The 20,317-nt window shown below is 43.9% G+C and overlaps 1 protein-coding gene across 3 annotated transcripts in view; it reads right to left on the bottom strand.

Moving 5' to 3' along the window:
• TRPM3 (transient receptor potential cation channel subfamily M member 3) overlaps positions 1-20,317 on the bottom strand; it is a 305,116-nt gene that overhangs the window by 18,568 nt on the left and 266,231 nt on the right. For all 3 annotated transcript variants that reach the window (XM_048503482.1, XM_048503483.1, XM_048503484.1), the window contains one exon: positions 20,040-20,214. In XM_048503482.1, coding sequence (XP_048359439.1) covers positions 20,040-20,214 — 175 coding nt within the window. The remainder of the gene's footprint in view (positions 1-20,039; positions 20,215-20,317) is intronic.

Genomic DNA, 20,317 nt, shown 5'->3' with positions numbered 1-20,317 from the left:
TCACCCGGATTTACTCCCTCTTTGGGCTCACATTGGGCACCTGGTGGCTAGGCTTATGGCTGACGGACTTGGGGCCCCATAGCACAGGGTCCAACTGATGCAGCTCAGCAGTAGCCTGTTGAACGACCTGGGTGGCTCAGTGTGCTAGGGGCATCAGCGGACAGGGGTTTTCTGCATGGAGCCTGGATTCATTCCCCAGGATGGGAGTGGCTTCCTATGCAGTCAAGGACTGGCCCTCATCGCACAAGGAGCCCGGTGGTGGGGTCATTGGCACTGGTGACACAATAAATGTGGGATCTCACATGCTGTTTTGCTTTACACAGAGTTGCAAGAAAGCCAGACCCAGATACAGATCATCGGGCATAGTAACGTCCACTGGGCTGGCATATATGTGTGTTCAACCCTTGGGGCACAGATCTGGCCCTTGGCAAGGGTGTGGATGTCGCTTGACTCGGCCAGCAGGGGATGCACTGGGAGGCCTTGTTGCCAGCCATGCCTCTTGGGAGGTTCGGTGCACCTCAGGGACTTGTCATTCACCTGGGTGAGAATGACCTCCCAGCTTTGAAGGGCTTGAAGCTGTCCTTGCAGATGGTGGCCGGCCTCCATGAAGTCCTGGAAGTACTTCTGGATGTTAAACTGTTCTGTTTGCTGTATTGTCGAAGGCTTTCACGGCTGGAATCACTTGGGTGCTGTGTGGTTTCTGGGCTGTATGGCCGTGTTCTAGCAACATTCTCTCCTGACATTTCGCCTGCATCTGTGGCTGGCATCTTCAGAGGATCTGATGTTGGGAAAGCAAGTGGAGTATATATCTGTTGGAGTGTCCAGGGTGGGTGGAGAAACCTTGTCTGTGAGTAACAAAGAAGGCAACCAGGTCAATAGTTGAGGGCATCTGAATAGAAGTATGAGTAACAATGAAGACTATAGCATGGGCGTAACACTGCAGATAGCAAGGTCACTGGTGGGAGCATCTGAATAGAAGTATCCTGGCCTTTGTTTCTGCATGGAGCTACGTTCAGCTACAGATGCTACGTTCAGCAAAGGATAAGAGGGATACGTTCAGCTACAGATGCTACGTTCAGCAAAGGATAAGAGGGATCCTTTAGCTACTGCAGGAGTCTATCGCATACCATGCAGCTGTGGACAAGTCTACATAGGAACCACCAAACGCAGCGCACAGACACGTATCAAAGAACACAAAAGGCACTGCAGACTATTTCAGCCAGAAAAATCAGCAATAGCAGAACACATGATAAACCAACCTGGACATAGAATATTATTTGAAAAAACAGAAATTCTGGACCACTCTGAAAGCCACTACGTCAGACTACACAGAGAAGCAATTGAAATCCATAAGCACATGGACAATTTTAACAGGAAGGAAGAAACTATGAAAATGAACAGAACTTGGCTGCCAGTGTTGAAAAATACTAGAGTCAAGACAGTGTCTAACCAGCTCCACACAAACACAGGATGATCATAGACAAAAGAAACAAAGGCCAGGATACTTCTATTCAGATGCTCCCACCAGTGACCTTGCTATCTGCAGTGTTACGCCCATGCTATAGTCTTCATTGTTACTCATACTTCTATTCAGATGCCCTCAACTATTGACCTGGTTGCCTTCTTTGTTACTCACAGACAAGGTTTCTCCACCCACCCTGGACACTCCAACAGATATATACTCCACTTGCTTTCCCAACATCAGATCCTCTGAAGATGCCAGCCACAGATGCAGGCGAAATGTCAGGAGAGAATGCTGCTAGAACACGGCCATACAGCCCAGAAACCACACAGCACCCAAATGTTCTGTTTGCGACTGCTCCCACGGCTTCGCTGGAGGTATGCTTCGGAGCTGAAGAAAGTGGATTTGGCATGCCGCAAGGTGTGCAAGGCGGCAGGGTGGCTGGTCTGGGAGTTCTGTGGGAGCGTCATTCTGCACCCTGCAATAACCACCTTCTGCCTCAATAAAGGGCTGCGGCCCAATTTAATTCCAGGACTTGTCCTGTGGTTATCCAGAAGGAACATCTGGGCACAATATTGGGCTCAGACCTCCACATCAACTTGGTCCACTTTGCATCAGGATGACAGACCTCTAAATCTGCTTAGGAAAAAGATTATTTGCTGATTTTGCAAGCGCAAAGAAGGCAAGCAGCTAATAAACTACAGTGGGTAAGAGAGAGCATTGGACTACAAAATGCCGCATCTTAGCACTACAGTAAATCTGGGTAATAAATTTAAAGCACGTTGTATCTTCATATTTGATCAATTAGTTGCCTGATTCAGCTTTGCTTTAGTGTTCTAAACTGGTTCATGATTATATGTAATCCACCAGGGAAACTTCTCAGTTTGCTTAATTTTCAGTTTAGTGAAATATTTGTCAGCATCTCACAAGGCCTTCCCTCATCTGAATAAAACTACATTGAGAAATCAGACTTTGAAATCGAACACTGTTGTACTGAATTGCAAGAAATGTGTATTCAGCTAACATTTCCTAATCTCTGATAGTCAAGACGCACTTGGGTGAATCTCCACTGAGAAATTAAAGGCGGATACATCCAGGTTTCAAAAGAAACAGTACCTTTTCATCATGCATTCTCCCTCCCCACTCCACTGAAGACCTTGATGTCTATCAAGGATTTAAGCAATGTAACACTCCTCACGAACATGCGATCTGCTCGGTGGGTGTGTTCTCCTTGTCCTGATTGGCTGTTGCATTGTGTTGGGGCGTGACCTTTTTTTCACATGCAGCTACGTAACTATGTAACCACATAGCTGTGTTGGTGGAATTTGATTGGTTATTCAGTCGGAGCAAGAACATTACTCCGCCCCTGATTGAAAATTCATATTCTTATTTTTGTTTTTATGCTGCTGTGTAGGCACACATGAACAATTTTTACGAATCATTGTCTCGTAGTAATGTTATTCCGTTGCTACATAGACACACCCAGTGCACAGAAAAAAAAGCCTGCGCATGCTCGGCGCACAGCCCAGTGCGCTCTGATTGGCTGGAAGGCTCGAAGGGCGGGATCGATAAGACGCGTCTGACCCATTTCTCCCCACCGAACCGGCTTTGGTGCTTGATTGGCTAAAAGGTGCACTTCAATTCAGGTTCTGAAAAAATGCGTGATAAGGGTGGGGGAACACATGCCAGAACCTTGATGAAGCTGTGTTTGGCACTTGTGGTGGGGAGTTCTGATTAAAAGCGTGATTTATCATGTGAGTATCATGCAATTAATCACCCGTGGGGAATCACCCCTTATTTTTTTTTCACTTATTTACATGAGAAAGTTTCTTTTCAAGTGTGAAAGAACAAGATGCTTCTGTCTTCAGAGGAGCCTCTGCTGCATCTTTGTGATCAGAGTGATGAAAAGGTACAATAGAATGCTACCTCCTGGCATGGGCTGATTGAAGGGACGTGAGGCCAAAACAGTAAATCATACAAAGACAACAGGACTGAAGCCTGCTTTGTGAGTGGACACTTCGGCTCACAGAAATCTTTGCTTTTTAAAGGTATATTTCCCGTGATACTCTAGCTGTTCTCTCTTGGCAAGTAGCACACAGGTTGGGATTTAACTGAATTAGGCTGTTTGAAGATTTCACAGAAACAGTAAAGCAATTAATATAGTAATTTGGCTAGATCTGAAGCACTGTTAATTTATGCTTAAAACTCTGAGAATTTTTTTTGAGAAAGCCACTTTTCTTCATAGAGTAAGAAGCTGAGAGTAGTGAAAACCTTGGGTACATTCATCCTTTACTCGAAAATAAGGGATTTCTACATTTTTTAAAAAATCATCTTTAAATTATTGTTAGTCCTGGAGGATTTCTCCACTTTGTTTTTAAACAGATTTCACAGAGGATTTAAAATGAAATTAATTCAGTCTTTGATGAGTGCAGAGCTTTAGCATGGCCATAATTTTCTCGTTCTACACTCAAGAATGATTAATAAATACACCCCCATATAGATTTCAAAAACTATCTAATCTCCTGCCATCATTTCTGAAGGTGATTCATTTCTCAGAGATCCCAAATAATAGTTTGAAAGCACAGGATAATGCAGCTTTACTCAAATTAGGCAAGTCTGGATCGAGTCAGTGCCTGCCTGGGAAATCACCTGCAACTCTCTGTATGCTGTGTTGAGTGTAGGGTTGCCAGCTTCAGATAGGAAAATACCGTGAGATTGTCAGGGTGGACCCTGAGGATGTTGGGATTTGGGGAGGGGAGGGACTTCAATGGAGTAAAATGTCATAGAGTCCACTTTCCAAAGTGGTACTTATCCAAGCGAGCTGATCTCTATCACCTGGAGATCAATTTCAGATCTCCAGCCACCACATGGAGGTTGGCAGCCCTAGCTGAGTGTCATGGTGGAAGAAGGACATATGAACATAATAAACAGATATCGTTTGTGTTTCAAAGGATGGTGAACCTTCTCTCTCTTTAACATTTATGACATGCCACTAAATTATAATGATTTGGTGGGGACTATAGGGCAATTTAAAATCTATTATTCTTTTTCATATTTATAATTTCACTTCTAAGAGTCCATTTCAGAGGATTTCAGTGGCCAGGGGTGGTGCTGCTCCCTGTTATGACCCAGCGCAGCATAGCTGGGGACTCCTCAGGTGAGGACTCAGTTGTGGGAGAGTGCAAAGGTTTGGTCCCACAGTCCCAGGCAATGCTTGCAGACCCAGAGTCTGAGCCTCCAGTGGTGCCTGCTGAACCAGGCCCAGAGGCTCAGACAGACTGGGAGCTACAGCCAGACTCCCCAGACTCCTGCAACCAAGCTGGGAGAGGCACAGTTATCTCTCACACACCCTGTGCCCCAGGAGCAATGATGGAGGAAGCAGCATGCTAGCTTACAGGAGAGAAGACACAGCAGCAGACTAGCTGCTCTGGGGTGAATTGGCCTCAATGAGAAGTCTTTGCAGAAGCCATAGTGAAGCAACACAGCTGCATGGGGTTTTGCACTGGTGGATTGGGTATATAAGGGGCTGGAAACCAGACTGTTGTGACAGCAACGTTGTTTTCTGAAAGCCACACTTAGTGTTCTTTTCACTTCCTGCTTTGACCTTGTTTTAGACCCTGTACTTGCTTCTGACTTGGAAGCCCTTGCTTTTGTTCCTCTTGCTGCATTTCTGTTTTGTCCTTGGTTTTGGACTTGGACTTGGTTTGCTATACTTGTATATATCTGTACTTGGTGCATTGTGATCTTAAGTGTGCATTAAACTGCTGTATCCTTTGACAACTATCTCCAACCTTGACTGGTGAGTGCTGGTCTATTACAATTTATTCTTACCCCTACACCTTTTCACAATCCTGGCTGGAGAAACCTTGCTACACAGCTGCGAATGCTACAAGCTCAGGTTGCACAGGTGACACAAGCTCTGGCTACTCTCCAACAGCAACAGCCAGTCATAGCAGCAGTGGTTGCACTGGTGAAGTGCCCAGTTGCACTGTCCAAGGCGTTCAGAGATGACCTTGAACAATTTCTGACTTTCCTTTTGACCAGGTGAAGGCTGACTTTGTCATCAGCTTGTTAAAGGGACAGGCTGCCAAGTGGGCTACTTCCCTGCTGGTTGGCCAGTCACCCTTACTGCATGGCTATCAAATTTGTGAAGTGCACTTAGAAGCTACATTTGCTAACCCGCAACAGGTTGCAAAGGGAAACCATTGCACCAGGCATCCAAACCAAAAGGGAGACTGTGACCACTTCGATCATAGAGTTTCAGTTGATGGCCTTGGAATGAAGCCGCACTGATAGGCAAGCTCCAGGAAGGCTTATCTGAGGAAGTATTGGATGAATTGGCCAGGGTGGACTACTCTGTATCCCTGCAGACACTAATCCTGTTATGTCAGAAGATAGATGAATGACTGGAAGGCTGAAGACAGATGTGGAGAACCGCCTGATTGCATCCCGTATTCCATCAGCCCCCTGCTGTGTTCGCCGATCCCTGGCTGCTGGAAACTCCAACACTGGTTGAGGAGGAACCTATGCATTTGGGGGGAATCCAGCTGTGCCTGTTGGAGCAAGAGAAGAATTGACTTTGGACTCTGAACTTGTGCCTTTACTGTGGAGGTGCAGGCCACTATACCTGCCTCTATCCAGGGAAAACTGGAGCTCAGGTGCCCCAGGCAAACACCCAGCTTCAGGTTTTGCATAGGTTATGCTGCTTGTTGTGAACTCCAGTGGTTCTCCCCTGCACCCCCAGGATCGGGCACTTCTTGGTTCCAGTAAAACAACAACTCCAGTATGGTTGAGGGCTGTATGTACATGCCTAGGTGGATTCTGAAGCCTCCTGCTATTTTATTGACGTCCAGTTCATGTCCCAGCATGAGATTCTGGTGCAGCCCAAACCCACACCTTCCTGGCTGGTCCTCCACAATCCCATCATTGACTGGGACAGCTTAGAACTGTGCTTCCACCACCTATGCACCCATCCAGCTCCACTAGGGACAGTCTATACCCTGTCAGAAGGACCCACTCTCCCCTTGGAATTCACTGACTTCAGGGATGTCTTTCAAGAAAGAGGGACTGGTCAGTTACCATACTATTTGCCCCATGACTGCATCATTAACCTGATTCTCAGTGGCCCCACCCCCCACCCCCTGGCAGCAGGTTGTCTGTACCTGCTCTCTGACCTGGAACTGATGTCTGTTTGGGATTTCTTGGCAAAAAAAACTCAAAAGGAGGTTCATTCGCCCTTCCACCTGACCTACTTCAGCTCCTGTCCAGCTCTTAAAGGAGAAAAGCAGGTGAGGTTATGCAACAGCTATTGGGTGCTCAACTGGATTATGATTCATGATTGGTACCCTTTGCCCCATGTATCACAGTTGTTCAGTCATCTCTGGGGTGGGGTGTGTGTGTGTGTGGGCTCAATGGTTCATCAAGCTGAATCTTCATGGTGCCTACAGGTTGGTTCATATAAGGCCAGGGAATGAATGGAAAAAGGTGTTTGCCGTGCAGTATGGCCAGTACAAATATCTTGTCATGCCATTTGGGTTGGGTTGGGTCATCAGCAGTCTTCCATCAACTAACAAATGACATCTTTAGGGACTTACTTGACTGCTTCATTATAATTTACCTGGACAACATTCTGATACATTCCTACAACCCAGCCAGGCATGTGGATTGTGTGCAAATGGTTCTTCAGTGATTATGGCAGCACGGCCTATACACAAAGCTGGACAAGTATGAATTGGACTCTCAGTGGTTGATTTCTTGGGACATTGCATTACATCCTGTGGCAACTTGGTGGACCTCCAGAAGGCTGAGGCAGTGCTGTCTTGGCAGCCTCTCGAGAACTGCAAAGATGTGCAGTAATTCATTGGATTTGCCAGTTTTTATCATCAGTTAAAATTTTTCTCTCTTTCTCACAATACTAGAACCAGGGGGCATTTATTGAAAATGCTGGGGGGAAGAATTAGGACTAATAAAAGGAAACACTTCTTCACGCAACGTGTGATTGGTGTTTGGAATATGCTGCTACAGGAGGTGGTGATGGCCACTAACCTGGATAGCTTTAAAAAGGGCTTGGACAGATTTATGGAGAAGTCAATTTATGGCTACCAATCTTGATCCTCCTTGATCTCAGATTGCAAATGCTTTAGCAGACCAGGTGCTCAGGAGCAGCAGCAGCAGCAGAAGGCCATTGCTTTCACATCCTGCATGTGAGCTCCCAAAGGCACCTGGTGGGCCACTGCGAGTAGCAGAATGCTGGACTAGATGGACTCTGGTCTGATCCACAGGCTAGTTCTTATGTTCTTATGTTCTTATCAGTTCATGCCACAGTCTGCATACCTCACTGTACCCATATCTGCCTGCTGAGCCTACAGGAGCCATTCCATTAGATAGTTGAAGCTCAGGAACTGTTTCAGCAATCAAAACATTGGTTCACGACTGCACTGTTCCTGTACTTTCCAGATCTAAACCTATTTTTCTTCAATGGAAGCAGACACCTCCAGCAGAGCAGTTGGTGCCACACTACTACAATTGGGCCCATCTGATGGGGTTTTGCAACCATGTGCCTATTATTCAAGACAACTCAGTCACCATCCCTGAGAGCAACTATACCATTTGGGAGAAGGAGTTGTTGGCCATCAAGGTCACCTTTGAAGGCTAGAGACAACATTTTGAGGGTGCCTGGCATTCCATGCAGGTCTGGACAGACCTCTGTAACTTAGAGCAACCAAAGACAGCCCACCACTAAAACAAACAACAGATTTGGTGGTGCTTGTTCTTCTTCGGCTTCAATTTTGCCATCACATACATTCTCAATTCTCAGAACAAAAGAACAGACACTCTTGGAAACCTGAGTACTGAACACTGTCCAGCAAAGAAGCATTCTGCCACTAGAGAGCTTCACCACCATCCAGCCCAGAAACATGCTCAGAAATGGATTCAGGAGCTGCAGTAATTGGACCCCTATGCCTGAAAACAGCTACAGACACTGGAGACCCCACATGAGACAGTCCTTTCAGGACTTTATAGTCACCACAGCATCCTGACTTATTGGGTCTGGATCTATGTCCCACCAGTGTTGGTATAAGGGAACATACCATGGTTAGTTTATGAATCCATGCCTGCAGGATACTTTGGCTACCAGAAGACATTGCACTTTCTGTCATGGGAATTCTGGTGGCCCTAGGTAAGGGAGGACATGGCCTGGTCCATTACTTCCTGTGACATCTGTAGACAGGCTAAAACCCAGTCCAGAAAACCTACAGAGTTATTACAGTCATTACCAATCTTTGTCAGTTCTTAGCACACCATGTCCATGGACTCTATCATGAAGATACAGCATCTAAGGGACACACCAGCATACTAGTTGTCATGGACCTGCTCCTCAAAATGGCACATTTCACTTCATGAACAGGACTGCCTTCTGCTTGTGAGATGGCTGTACTGAACCTTCACCAAGTATTTAGTCTCCATGGACTCCCCAACACTACAATATTGGACCTAGGAACACAGTTTATTTCACATTCCCTCTTGGGGACCCAAGTGCGCCTCTCCATAACTAAAGTATCAACAATTACACAAGAAAAAAAGGGATAAAAGGCTAGGTAAAGCGCCTTCCACTTCATTATTCATTTATTCATTATTCATTTATTATAGGCATTTCATACTGCTTTTCTGAAAACAACAACAACACTGGGGTTCACATGAATACTCTTAGTAAGAGAAACTCAAGAGATATTGAAATAATTAGATAAAAATACACTGAATAACAGGGCCAACAAACAAAAGTCACAATAAATAACAATGAATAACTAAAAAGCCTTTCAAAAAGGGCAGACAGGCAGTATTTTCCAAACATTGATACGGGACAGTGTTGCTCATATTTGTTTTGACAACTTATTCTGATGGACTAGGCCACCACTGGAAAATCTCAAGCTCAGCAGAAACACTCCTCATTGACCTTGGCTTTGGATGGCCAGCAGACCTTGTTGCAATTAGTATAGTGATCTTGAGGGCTCATATCAGGAGGGCAGTCCCAACAGGTATATGGGACTCAACTATTAAGGGCTTTAAAGATCAAAATCATCTCTTTTAATTGAATTCAGAAATGAACTGTCTTCAAAATAGTATGATAAATTTACTACTTGCTGTCAATAGTGACACACCTACATTTTGCACTAAATTATGTTTCCAAGTTGCCTTCAAAGGTGATCTATACTCTGTCTCACAAAAAGAACCAAGTGAGGTCTGTAGTGGAAGTGCATGCTTCCACAATAAAAAATAGTTCCAAAGGACTAAGAGCAGATGGGAGGCGGCTGGGCCCAGCTTGGTGTTTGGGTTGGTGGTGGTGGGGGCTTGGAAAAGCTGGTGCCAGGCCTGGTGGGGAAGCAATGGTAGGAGTGTGGGGGAGCTTGGGAGGGCTGGGGACAGACCTGGATTGGTGTTTAGGATGAAGGGGGTTGTAGGGGGAGGAAGAGGCAGCAGATGAATTCCCAATTCTATTTATTTCTTTTGGTGGGACAGTATAGCTTTGAGGTCCACCGTAGCATAAATCGAAGCCATGGGGATCCATTCTAATGATTGTAGAATTACCCTGTCTGGAGATCAGCTCTTTCCTCCTTCATCACTTCCTCTTGTCCAGATTGGATTTTCTCCTACAGCATACATGTAATGCTCCAGTATCAAGACAGCAGCCCTGAGGCTTTGGTCAAGGATACATGTATAGGTATCATCAGCATGTTACTGACACCGAACCTCAAAGTTCTGTATGATCTTACTGAGTAGCATCACATTAGTACTGAACACTATAGTGGAGAGTATATGATTAGCACCCTATATGCCAGCTCCCAGGGAATTGATTCTGTATTTCTCTTACCACTTTCTTACAGAGCAAAATTGAACCAATTTCAGCCATCTGATACCTTCCTGATACAGATGATGTAACAAGATGGTATGGTCAGCAGTGTCAAATGCTGCTGATAGATCCAATAAAATGAGCACTTTCCTGTGATCCTTTATTCACTTGTACATGCAAATAGTTCACCAAAGTCATAGATGATGCCTCAATTTCAGAGCCAGGCTAAAGACAGATGGAAAAGGGTCAAGGGGTGATGAGTTACCAAGGAATGCTTGGAACTGATCTGCCACTGCATACTCAACCACTTTACTCACAAAGTGTAGGCTAGAAACTGACCTATAACTCCCTAAATCAGGCACTCACAAAGAGAACTTCTTCAACAGTGGTCTAATAATGACTTCCTTTAGGGATTTTGGAAAGTGATCCTCCACTAAAAAAAATGTCAATCTGAGTCATAGATGCCCTTGAGTTCTCCATGCATGATTTTACCAAACACCATTGGTATGGGTAGATTCCGCACAGCATATTTAAGAGTTGCAATCATTATAAATGAACTTGTTTTCTGTTTTTCCATTTGCATCTGTGCCATTTACACATTCAGGAAGTGATTTTTAGCCCATGAAAACAATTTGGGTTGTTTTCAGGCCTTTGCACGAAAATGCTTCTCTCTCTCTTTCTCTCTCACTCTCTTTTTATGACGCATGCAGAACTGTGAAGGCTTACAGAAATGAACCCTCGCAGCCATGCCGATTTTCCTGCAATCAGACTGGCTGTTCTTTGCAGCCTGTGGTTTTATTGGATGTATCTGGTACTATTTCAAACTGGAAACTATCCCCCCTCCCCCCGGCCTTATAGTCATTAGTAAAATGTGATGATAATGAATCGGAGAATCTGGCTCATCCACCTAACAAACACTCAGTTTAGGCTGCAATGGAGTGCGCTTGCATAGCTTCACATGTTCAACACACAACATTTTTTAAAAAATGAGAAAGGGACTTTCTTGCAAAGGTCGTCAGACAATAATGAATGTGTTACAATAGATTGTGAGTGAAATGACAGTCACACACACTGCCACAGGGAGAAAATGGGCTTGGTGGATTTGTAAAATGGTGGTTGCTCAGAGAATGTACCTATAATGTGCTGGGTGAGCTGCATAGAATAGCAGATGAGTAGAATCTTCCTGAAATGGCAGACGGTGGCAGAAACTAAAGTAAAAGGGTGGAAGGGAAGGGAGGAATCAGCCAGTGGGAAGGAAAAATAAAGCATCTCCTGCCTGTTGTGTTCGCACAGGAGCAAAAACATCGCCAGTTTAGCAATTTTTGAAAAATCTGGGTTAAGAGAAATATAACAGTCTTAAGTCATTTTGAGGAAGAGACCTGTGTGAAGTTCTTTCCCAAAATATTATTTATAGTGGCCTGAAGACATTATATTTGTCTTGTACAGAATCCACCATGGATCAGTTTTGCTGGAAATGGTCTTCACAACTCTCATCATCCTGTCAGCAGTCATCAGGGGGACCAATGGAATGCTTTCCAACTAAACATACCTTGACTGTGCTTCTGATACCTATACTTCTTGATTTGTGTGAACACTGAAATCCAAGTTGGATGAGAGAGATTTTGCCTACAAAGAGTTTAACAAAACCTGATGCAGTTTTGCAGTGCCTGTACAACCGAGCTGTTCCACCAGGCATATGACTGAGGCAGCTATGGTTTTCTATAACTTTGGTCTCCTTTCCTTTCATCTGTCTTTACTTCCCTCTGATGGGTTAGTTTTATATTGTGTGGTTTAATTACCACCTGTTTTTAGATGATGTTTTTAATGGTTTAATTTCATTTATTGTATTTATGAAACTGCTGGAAGCCGCCCCGAGCCTGCGAGGGAAAAGGCAGCATATAAAAGTAAACTAAACAAAAGGGTCATGAGTCATGACTACCTAAAAATTTGAATTCAACCAAATCCTGCCTGGGCTACATACAAACTGAAATAATTGCATAGAACAAAGTGCTAGGCAATGGAAGCAAAGAAAGCAGCTTTCTTCATTATTGCCACTGCCATTCCATGGACATTCAAATTTATTCTCTGCCTAATATAATTGCAAACCTGCTTTTTCTGATTATTGTCTCTTCTGAGAATCATCTTTATCCAGATAATCTCATTTTTCTCCCCAAAAGGAAGAGGTGGATTAGCAAGTATTGCCACCAGGGAATGTTCTGGGGGTTGGTAGCTGGCTCACAAGCAGCACCTGGGTATCCTAGGCTGGGCAAGTGACTTGTCAGACAATGTCGCAGTCAAGTAGGGTTCCTAACACTGCCTAAGTCAAGCCAGTAGATTTGGGGGTCAGTGGTTGGGGAAGACAGAATTTGGAGATGATATGACATCACTTACAGATGGTGCTCTAGGATGCCTCCACTAGAGAATCAGTACATTCTTCAGTGGTATAAAATCGGGGCTGGAACGTTTTCACTCTGGGTAGGTAAATAAAAAACCCACAGCCAGGTCAGAAGCTATGCGTGACTTGCCCAGCCAGGCCTCAATCAGAGGGAAATCAGGGCCCTTCCCCAGGCCATTTTGGCTTCCTGGCCTACCCTTGCCAACAGAAACCTAAAGTGACTTACAACATGGTTGTTCCCTCCTTCATTTTATCCTCACAACAAACCTGTGAGATAGATTAGACTGAATGGTTCAAGGTTACCCAGCAAGCTACCATGGCAGAGAAAGCATTTGAAACTATGCGTCCCAGATGTCAGTCTGACATTCTAACCACTACACCATGCAGTTTTAAGAACATTTTAATTGTTTTCACAAATTACAGAAGAGTACGTTACTGTAGTTCAGTCCACATTGATCAATGATCAGTATTGGTGCTGGTTAATTTGTTCATGAATGGTTTGGATGTGTGTGAAAAAGCAGGGTCACCAGCCTCCGGGTGTGGGCTGGAGTCCTCAAAAAATAAAACGCGTCCCAGGCATCAGCAAAGTCACATGGCGTGGAACCGCCATGTGACGGGCCAGACAACCCTTTAAAAGGGCTGAGCCGGCCGGGAACGGCCTCTTTCAAGGCCGGAGAGTCACAAAGCCCTCCCTCCTCTCCCTTGTAGAATGGTTTAAAGTTATGTTACTTCATGTATACTTTTGTCGCAGTTCACTGGGCGGCTTGGGCATCAGAGCACATCCTATTTGGGAAGGCAGTAGCTTGCATGCCGGACCTTCCCACATCGGGGGCCTCCATATGAGGTCCAAGGTGGTGATAGAGTTCGATAGGCAAGCCTTGGGGCCACACCGTGAGCTCGCTACCCGACAGAAGGGGTGTCACAAATTGGGTTTGCGTCCATGTGGCACCTAGTAACTTCCTGTTCCAGTTCCCTTAGGGGATGTGCCGGGCAGTGTTACTGTCCAAAGGGCCTGAGGGGTCAGCTGGGGGCTGCCCTATAACCAGGTTCAGCGGTGGCTGCCTGGGGGCCAGGATGTTGTCTGATGCTCGTCCAGCTTCAAGGTTATTCATATTGGTTAAATAAATTGGAGTGCAACGAATTTTCAATTTCCTACAAAACACGTGCTTATTCATTTATTAATGAAACGAGTTTACACACATCCGCACGCAACAACTGATCTCCAGATAACAGAAATCAATTCTTCTGGAGAAAATGGTACCTTTCAAGGGTGGACTCACATCAATGCTGAGCTTCCTCCCTTCCCCAAACTCTCCCTTCCCCAAACTCCATCCTCAAATCCCCAAGAATGTCCTGGAAAAGCAAGGGGGTGGGGGATTGCTTTCCATGGGGAGAACTCCTTGGGCTCATGGAAAACATTAGTTTGAGTGCAGCTATGACAACTTCCCCTTTCCAAACCATAATAGAATTTTATCCATGTAAATTTGCAAAAGTTCACCAGTATGGATTTCCAGGGCAAAGTGATATGCAGCTTGCATTTCAGCATATTTTATGTGAAAGTTAATCCCATGCTTTGGGTTGTTTTGTAATCCAGAGAAACAGTGCTAATGGGATAAACAGCTACTAAAAAAAGATGAGAGAGAAAACACACAAAAACTTTGCTTCTGTGCTGTTCTATACACATTTATATAATTTCAGAAATTACAGAAATGAAGATTCCTGCATCCCGTTTCTCATCATTTGCATATTGCATCACACTCATTTCTCCCCTTCTCTCCTGTGCTCTTTTTGTAGCTTCCTGTCTAAGTTTCTTCCTCTACCCTAGTCAACGAATGAGAGCCTGTGGCAGTAACCTACATTTATACCAGATTCAGGCCTACAGCGTTCACTGAGCCTAGGCTTTTGACAAGATTTACATTCAGGCCTAAAGTTGCCAGCCTCCAGGCAGAGTTCTCCTGGAATTACAACTGATCTCCAGACTACATAGATCAATTTCTCTGAGGGAAATGGCAGCTTCAAAGGACAGACTCTATGGCATCACATCCCTGCTGAGCCCCCTACCCAAATTCTGTCCTCCCCAAGCATCACTCCTAATTCTACGGCAATTTGTCAGTCTGGAGTTTGCAACTGTATGCAGGCCCTCTTTCCAGTATAATTACAAGAGTACAGGAATTGTTCATTCTCTAATGTCCCTTGCATGTGGTTTTTTTTAAAGTACAGATCTACATCACTGCTCTGGAATGTGTACTGAGGAAAAAGGGAAGCTAATATAACTAAGAAGTATGTGTTCTATCCTTTGGAAGCACAAGCATTTGCTAGAGAAAAACATTTCCTGTCAAAATTGAAAAGATTTCTGCATTTTAAAAAATAAATTAGATTTCTGCATTTTAAGTAACACCATGATTCTAGGATACTTTCTTCTACTCCTTCATGAACTAAAGGAAAATATCACAATAATGCCAATAAGTAGGGGTTCAGGGCTGAAGGAACACCAGGTGAAGGAAGAAAGCCAAGGAGGAAACTGCAGCATTACATTGCAAATGCCCAGCTGGGGTAATGTTGAAACAAATGCAAGCTGATTTTAATTTCTTGCACATCTTGTCTTCTTCTACAGTATGCAGTGGTACTTATTTAAGTGCATGTATGACAGGTACTGAAGCAGCAGTAATGGGAGGGGGAAGCATAGAGGCTTTGCAGCCTAGTCAGAAAAATGAAGTGGCCCTCAAGTATACCCCTGGGTCAAACATGGAGGAACAGGGTTCCAAGTATACCTGTAGCATATAAACCTGGTATTTCTGAATCCATATACAGACATGTATGAACGCTGCAAATATTAAATCATGATTTACTCTTAATTCAAGAACTTCCCCTCTCTCTATACATTTAATTTCTATTGTAAGGTTTTTAAAATATCCATGCACATTCAGTTTTTTTCTCCATGAAAAATAATCCAGGTATTTGTTTACCAGCAAAATTACAGAGAACATGCATGAGACTGAAAACCACTAGATGTGGAATGGAGAGGCTGCCAGTTGGTGAGATAGATGGTTAACTTAGTCAGCCTTTTGTCATGCTTATTAAACAGATGCAAAAAGCCAAAGCTATTTTAGAGTTGTATTTGTATGTTTCTCAAATTCAAGAAAATATTATCTAAAATTTAATTCAGTGTATACTGTGAAGGTTGTAGCTATCAGATAGGACTCAGAATTCATGGCCAACAACAAATGGGGGAAAATTCAAGACAGCAAAAGAAAACTGGATGCACAAATACTGTTGAGATTGAATTGCAGTTAATACAGAATGTCGAGCTGCTAGAGTTGGCTAGCTGACATTTGAGAAAGTACAAACACTCAAAACTTCTCCATTGTGGCTGATTTAGCTTAGACCAGTGTGGAGAGCATATAGATGTATTTTTTAAAACAGTGGAAAAAATAAACAGTGTCAAAAGTTAATGTCCAGTAACATACATTTTAACCGAACTGATTTTTTTTTGCTTATCCTATGCTACAGGTTATCATATTTGAAGCAATTTATTACCATGTTAGGTGTGAGAAATCAGATATTGTTTACACTGAATAGTGCAAGACTTGAGGACCCAGGATAACTTCCGTTTCAGAGAGTGAAGGAACTAAAGAGAATTTCCTTGAAAAACACACTATTCCAGCCGAGGCTTCTCCTCTGCCAGGGCAAATTCAGACATGAAGTTAACTTTAAATTTGAGAATGTATCTTGTTATATCAAATCGTCATCTGCATGTGGTTAGACAACATTTCTCCTTCATCCTTAATTTTGAACTTTTGTATAGAAACCTAGCCCATTAACACAAAGCATTACGAGCAGGCAGTTATCCCCAAATCTTAGTAAACTGCATCTATTAAAAGGAGAGGACACATTTACACAATGCAAAAGTAGACCACACTGTTCTCCTTTGAACTGTGAAGTTTAAAGGGGTATAAGAACTCAATAAGCCCTGATAAATGAGCATCTGAGTAACCAGTGGTGGGATTCAAATAATTTAACAACCGGTTCTGGTGGCGGGATTCAAATAATTTAACAACTGGTAGTTCACTAGCACCATTTTAACAACCGTTTCTGCTGAAGTGGTGCGAACCTGCTGAATCCCACCACTGGAGTAAGCCCTCCAAAGGAAGAGTGGCCCAAGTTCTCTCATATCCTGGCTGGCTGGAGAGGATCTATCTTATCTTATCTTATTTAATATCTACATGCGACCCCTTGCTCAGCTGGTGCGGAGCTTTGGGCTGGTCTGTCACCAATATGCTGATGACACCCAGCTCATTCTGTTGATTGAGGGCGGGGGGTACGGCCTCCGCCCCTGCGGCTCTACAGCATTGTTTGGAGGCGGTTGCTGGTTGGTTGAAGCAGAGCAGGTTAAAACTTAATCCATCGAAGGCGGAGGTCCTTTGGCTGGGTCGTGGGGGGGGGGGGGGGAGATTGTGGATTTCCAGCCACCAGTGCTGGAAGGGGTCTCATTGGCCCCGACCTCTTTGGCTTGTAGCCTCAGGATCCACCTGGATTCTTCATTATCTATGGAGAGACAGGTGGCTTGTGTTACCTGAACGGCTTTTTTCCATCTTCGCCAAGCGCAGCGGCTGGCCCCCTATAACTCCCAGGTCGACCTGGCCACAGTGATCCATGCCACGGTCATCTCCAGGCTGGACTACTGCAACTCGCTCTAGGTGGGCCTTCCCTTGCAACTGATCCCGAAATTGAAGCTGGTCCAGAATGCAGCGGCTCGGCTTTTGACAGGTGGTTCCTTTAGATATCATATTACCCCTGTGCTGTACCATCTGCACTGGCTCCCAGTGGAACTCCGGATCGTCTTCAAGGTGTTGGTGTTAACCTTTAAGGCCCTTAGTGGCTTGGGGCCTTCATACCTGCGAGACCGTCTAACCCCATATGTCCCGAATAGGCCTCTGCGTTTGGTGGAGGCCAATTTGCTGGTAGTCCCTTGCCCCTCGTCGATGCGGCTGGCCTCTACCCGGGCCAGGGCCTTTACAGCCCTGGCCCCGTCCTGGTGGAATGCTTTACCATCTGCTGTCCAGGCTCTGCGGGACCTTGGCGAATTCCGCAGGGCCTGTAAGACCGAGTTATTCCACTGGGCCTTTGGGGATGCCAGCCGCAGACTGCCTGCCCCCCTGGAGCCCCCACGACAGTTTTGCCATCTTCAGCATTGCCTGATTGCTGATCCCACCTATTTTTGGGCAATGCTGGCCCCCCTGGCCTTTGGGTTGGGCCCCATCTGTGCATGCATCTGTGCATGCATTTTATTTGTAAAATTTTTGAAATTGCTGCTATAATGTATTTTAGAGCCCTTCAGGGGTTGGGCGGTCTATCAAGCCCAATACATACATAAATAAAAATAAAAATAAATTACCTGATGCTGCGATCAAGTTTTTTTTTTTTGCATTACCATGCACAGATCAAGCATTGGGAACAACAATTATTTCACAAACTTATGCTGAATCTCTGTGCGTGACCTCAGCATCTGTCAGCCTGTCAAAAGACATCTATAACCACACTCTGCTCATGTTGAGACACATATCTTTCCTTTCTCCATTTACATAGTTCTAAACTAGAATCAGCACACCACTAAAAGAAAGACACCTCCACTCCCCCAGCCACATAGTTGCGGCATGCATTGCACTATGTCAGTTTCTTACTACAACATCAATAAATGGCCACTTGTAGAGGAACTGCCTTTGTGAAAGGAAACAACAGACTTTGTGACTCCCCTCCCCTTTTTTCTTCCAGGTACTATAGATTTACAGTGCAATGCTAAATGGTTACATCTTTTAAGCCTGTGGGTTCAATGGTCTTAGAAGAGTGAAACTGGTTAAGAATGCATCATTGCTATATTCAGAGAAGGAAAACTTCTTCAATATAGAAAAGAACAAGATGGAACAAAGCAGAAAAGTAAACTCAGAAAGAAAAAAAATCAAAGTTTTTTTCTGTTTGCTTGCATACCATGCTGCAGTTGAGGGTGGAGGGAAAGGAAGGATGGCTTTTTTTGAAAAAAGAAATTCTTTTATGAAAATAGTATGTATTGTTATAAATTTTAGGAAGAAAAAGCATGCATAACGAGTGTTCTAACACATTTTCCATTCTTATGGAAATCTTGTGAAGGGGGGGCAGTTAAGGTGACTGCCAATATACATGAATTTAGTTTATTCAGACTGGACAGTTGGAAAACCCAAAATGTCTCTTCTTCCATTTGCATGAAAATGAACATTATTAAGAAGTACAGGCTTGTAAGGATGCTTTATAAAGGGCCTATGAACACAGACAGAGGAGCTTCTAACTACCATTGAAGCAAACTCACACTTTGAACTGCCACCCATGGACATTTATACAGAAAGGTGGGCTAACCAATTTTCATCTGCATGCCTGTCTGTGTCCTGCTCTCATTGTTCATTATGTTTCTATGGCTGCATCATTTCATGTTACCATTGATCTGCACTGGCATCTTGCACCAGGTGGCACCAGGAGGATTCATTAAAATAGAACACTGGCATTTGCAGATGGCCAGGCAAATGAATTCTCAGGAAAACATATATGGAAATAGGTTTTAAATTCAAATACACTGTGACCCACTTTTCCTGCTTAATGGTTGGACAAAATCAATCATAATCTTGGGCAAAATAATATTGCTTGTTGCAGGACATGCTTGTAGTAGGAAAAGGTTCCTGGGAAGGAGGTGCGTATCTGTGAATGCTGCTGACTGAAGCAATGGCACCTGCCCAAAACCTGGTCCAGTAACTTTCAGTGCTGAATGCTTAATAGCAAACTATGTTTGATGTGTGTGTTTCAAAATCAAACTGATAGATGGGAAAATATGCAGTTCTGTGAAGGGCGCTACACATCTCTACACATGCTTAGGACCCTTATCTAACTGCAATTCCCAGAATTCATTAGGGATAACGTAATAGTTAAACTGGTTATAAATGATATGAGTTTGTTCTGTAGATATACTTCATGTCTTCCATGTACCATTTAACATACCATGAATACTACAGACATTCTCCCATAATTAAAATAATAAATTGATTGCTTTCAATGTGATTTATCCATGCTAAAAAGTAAAGAAAATAGCTTAGTAGAGTTATGGCTATGTTTATTTGCAAATGTTAATGGTACTTTCCAAAATTGACAATTTAACGGCATGAGCAGATTTTTTTAACATTATACTTTCCTGTGTTATTTGAGTCCTCTATCCTGAGCCATTTATTGAGAATGTTTTAAATGATCTTTTAAGACATCACCTAATCAAAGATTGATACCTGACTTTGGAGTATGAGAATCATAAACTTGCTTACGGTCTATCTGGTCTGCAAACACTTCCCCATAGATCATCCAGTATGGCATGTAAAAAATGTTCTTTGCCAGTTTCCATGAAGGCTCTTCATTGGGAAAAAGAATTGCCTGCCTCGCAACACCAAAGCTCATCAGAACCACCAGCATAATAATGACAAAATACATCATGTCTATCATCTGAAATGGAAAAAAAAGAGAAATATTTTCGCTCCTTTGTCCTGTGAAGTTTATCCAAACAGCCTGATCTTAGTGACCTGCTGCTATTGCTGCAGTAATGTAA

This window comes from Sphaerodactylus townsendi, linkage group LG07 (assembly GCF_021028975.2).
Source record: "Sphaerodactylus townsendi isolate TG3544 linkage group LG07, MPM_Stown_v2.3, whole genome shotgun sequence".
Classification (NCBI taxonomy): Eukaryota; Metazoa; Chordata; class Lepidosauria; order Squamata; family Sphaerodactylidae; genus Sphaerodactylus; species Sphaerodactylus townsendi.
The sequence above is the reverse complement of the archived record's forward strand: the minus strand, read 5'-3'. Positions and strand labels throughout refer to the sequence as shown.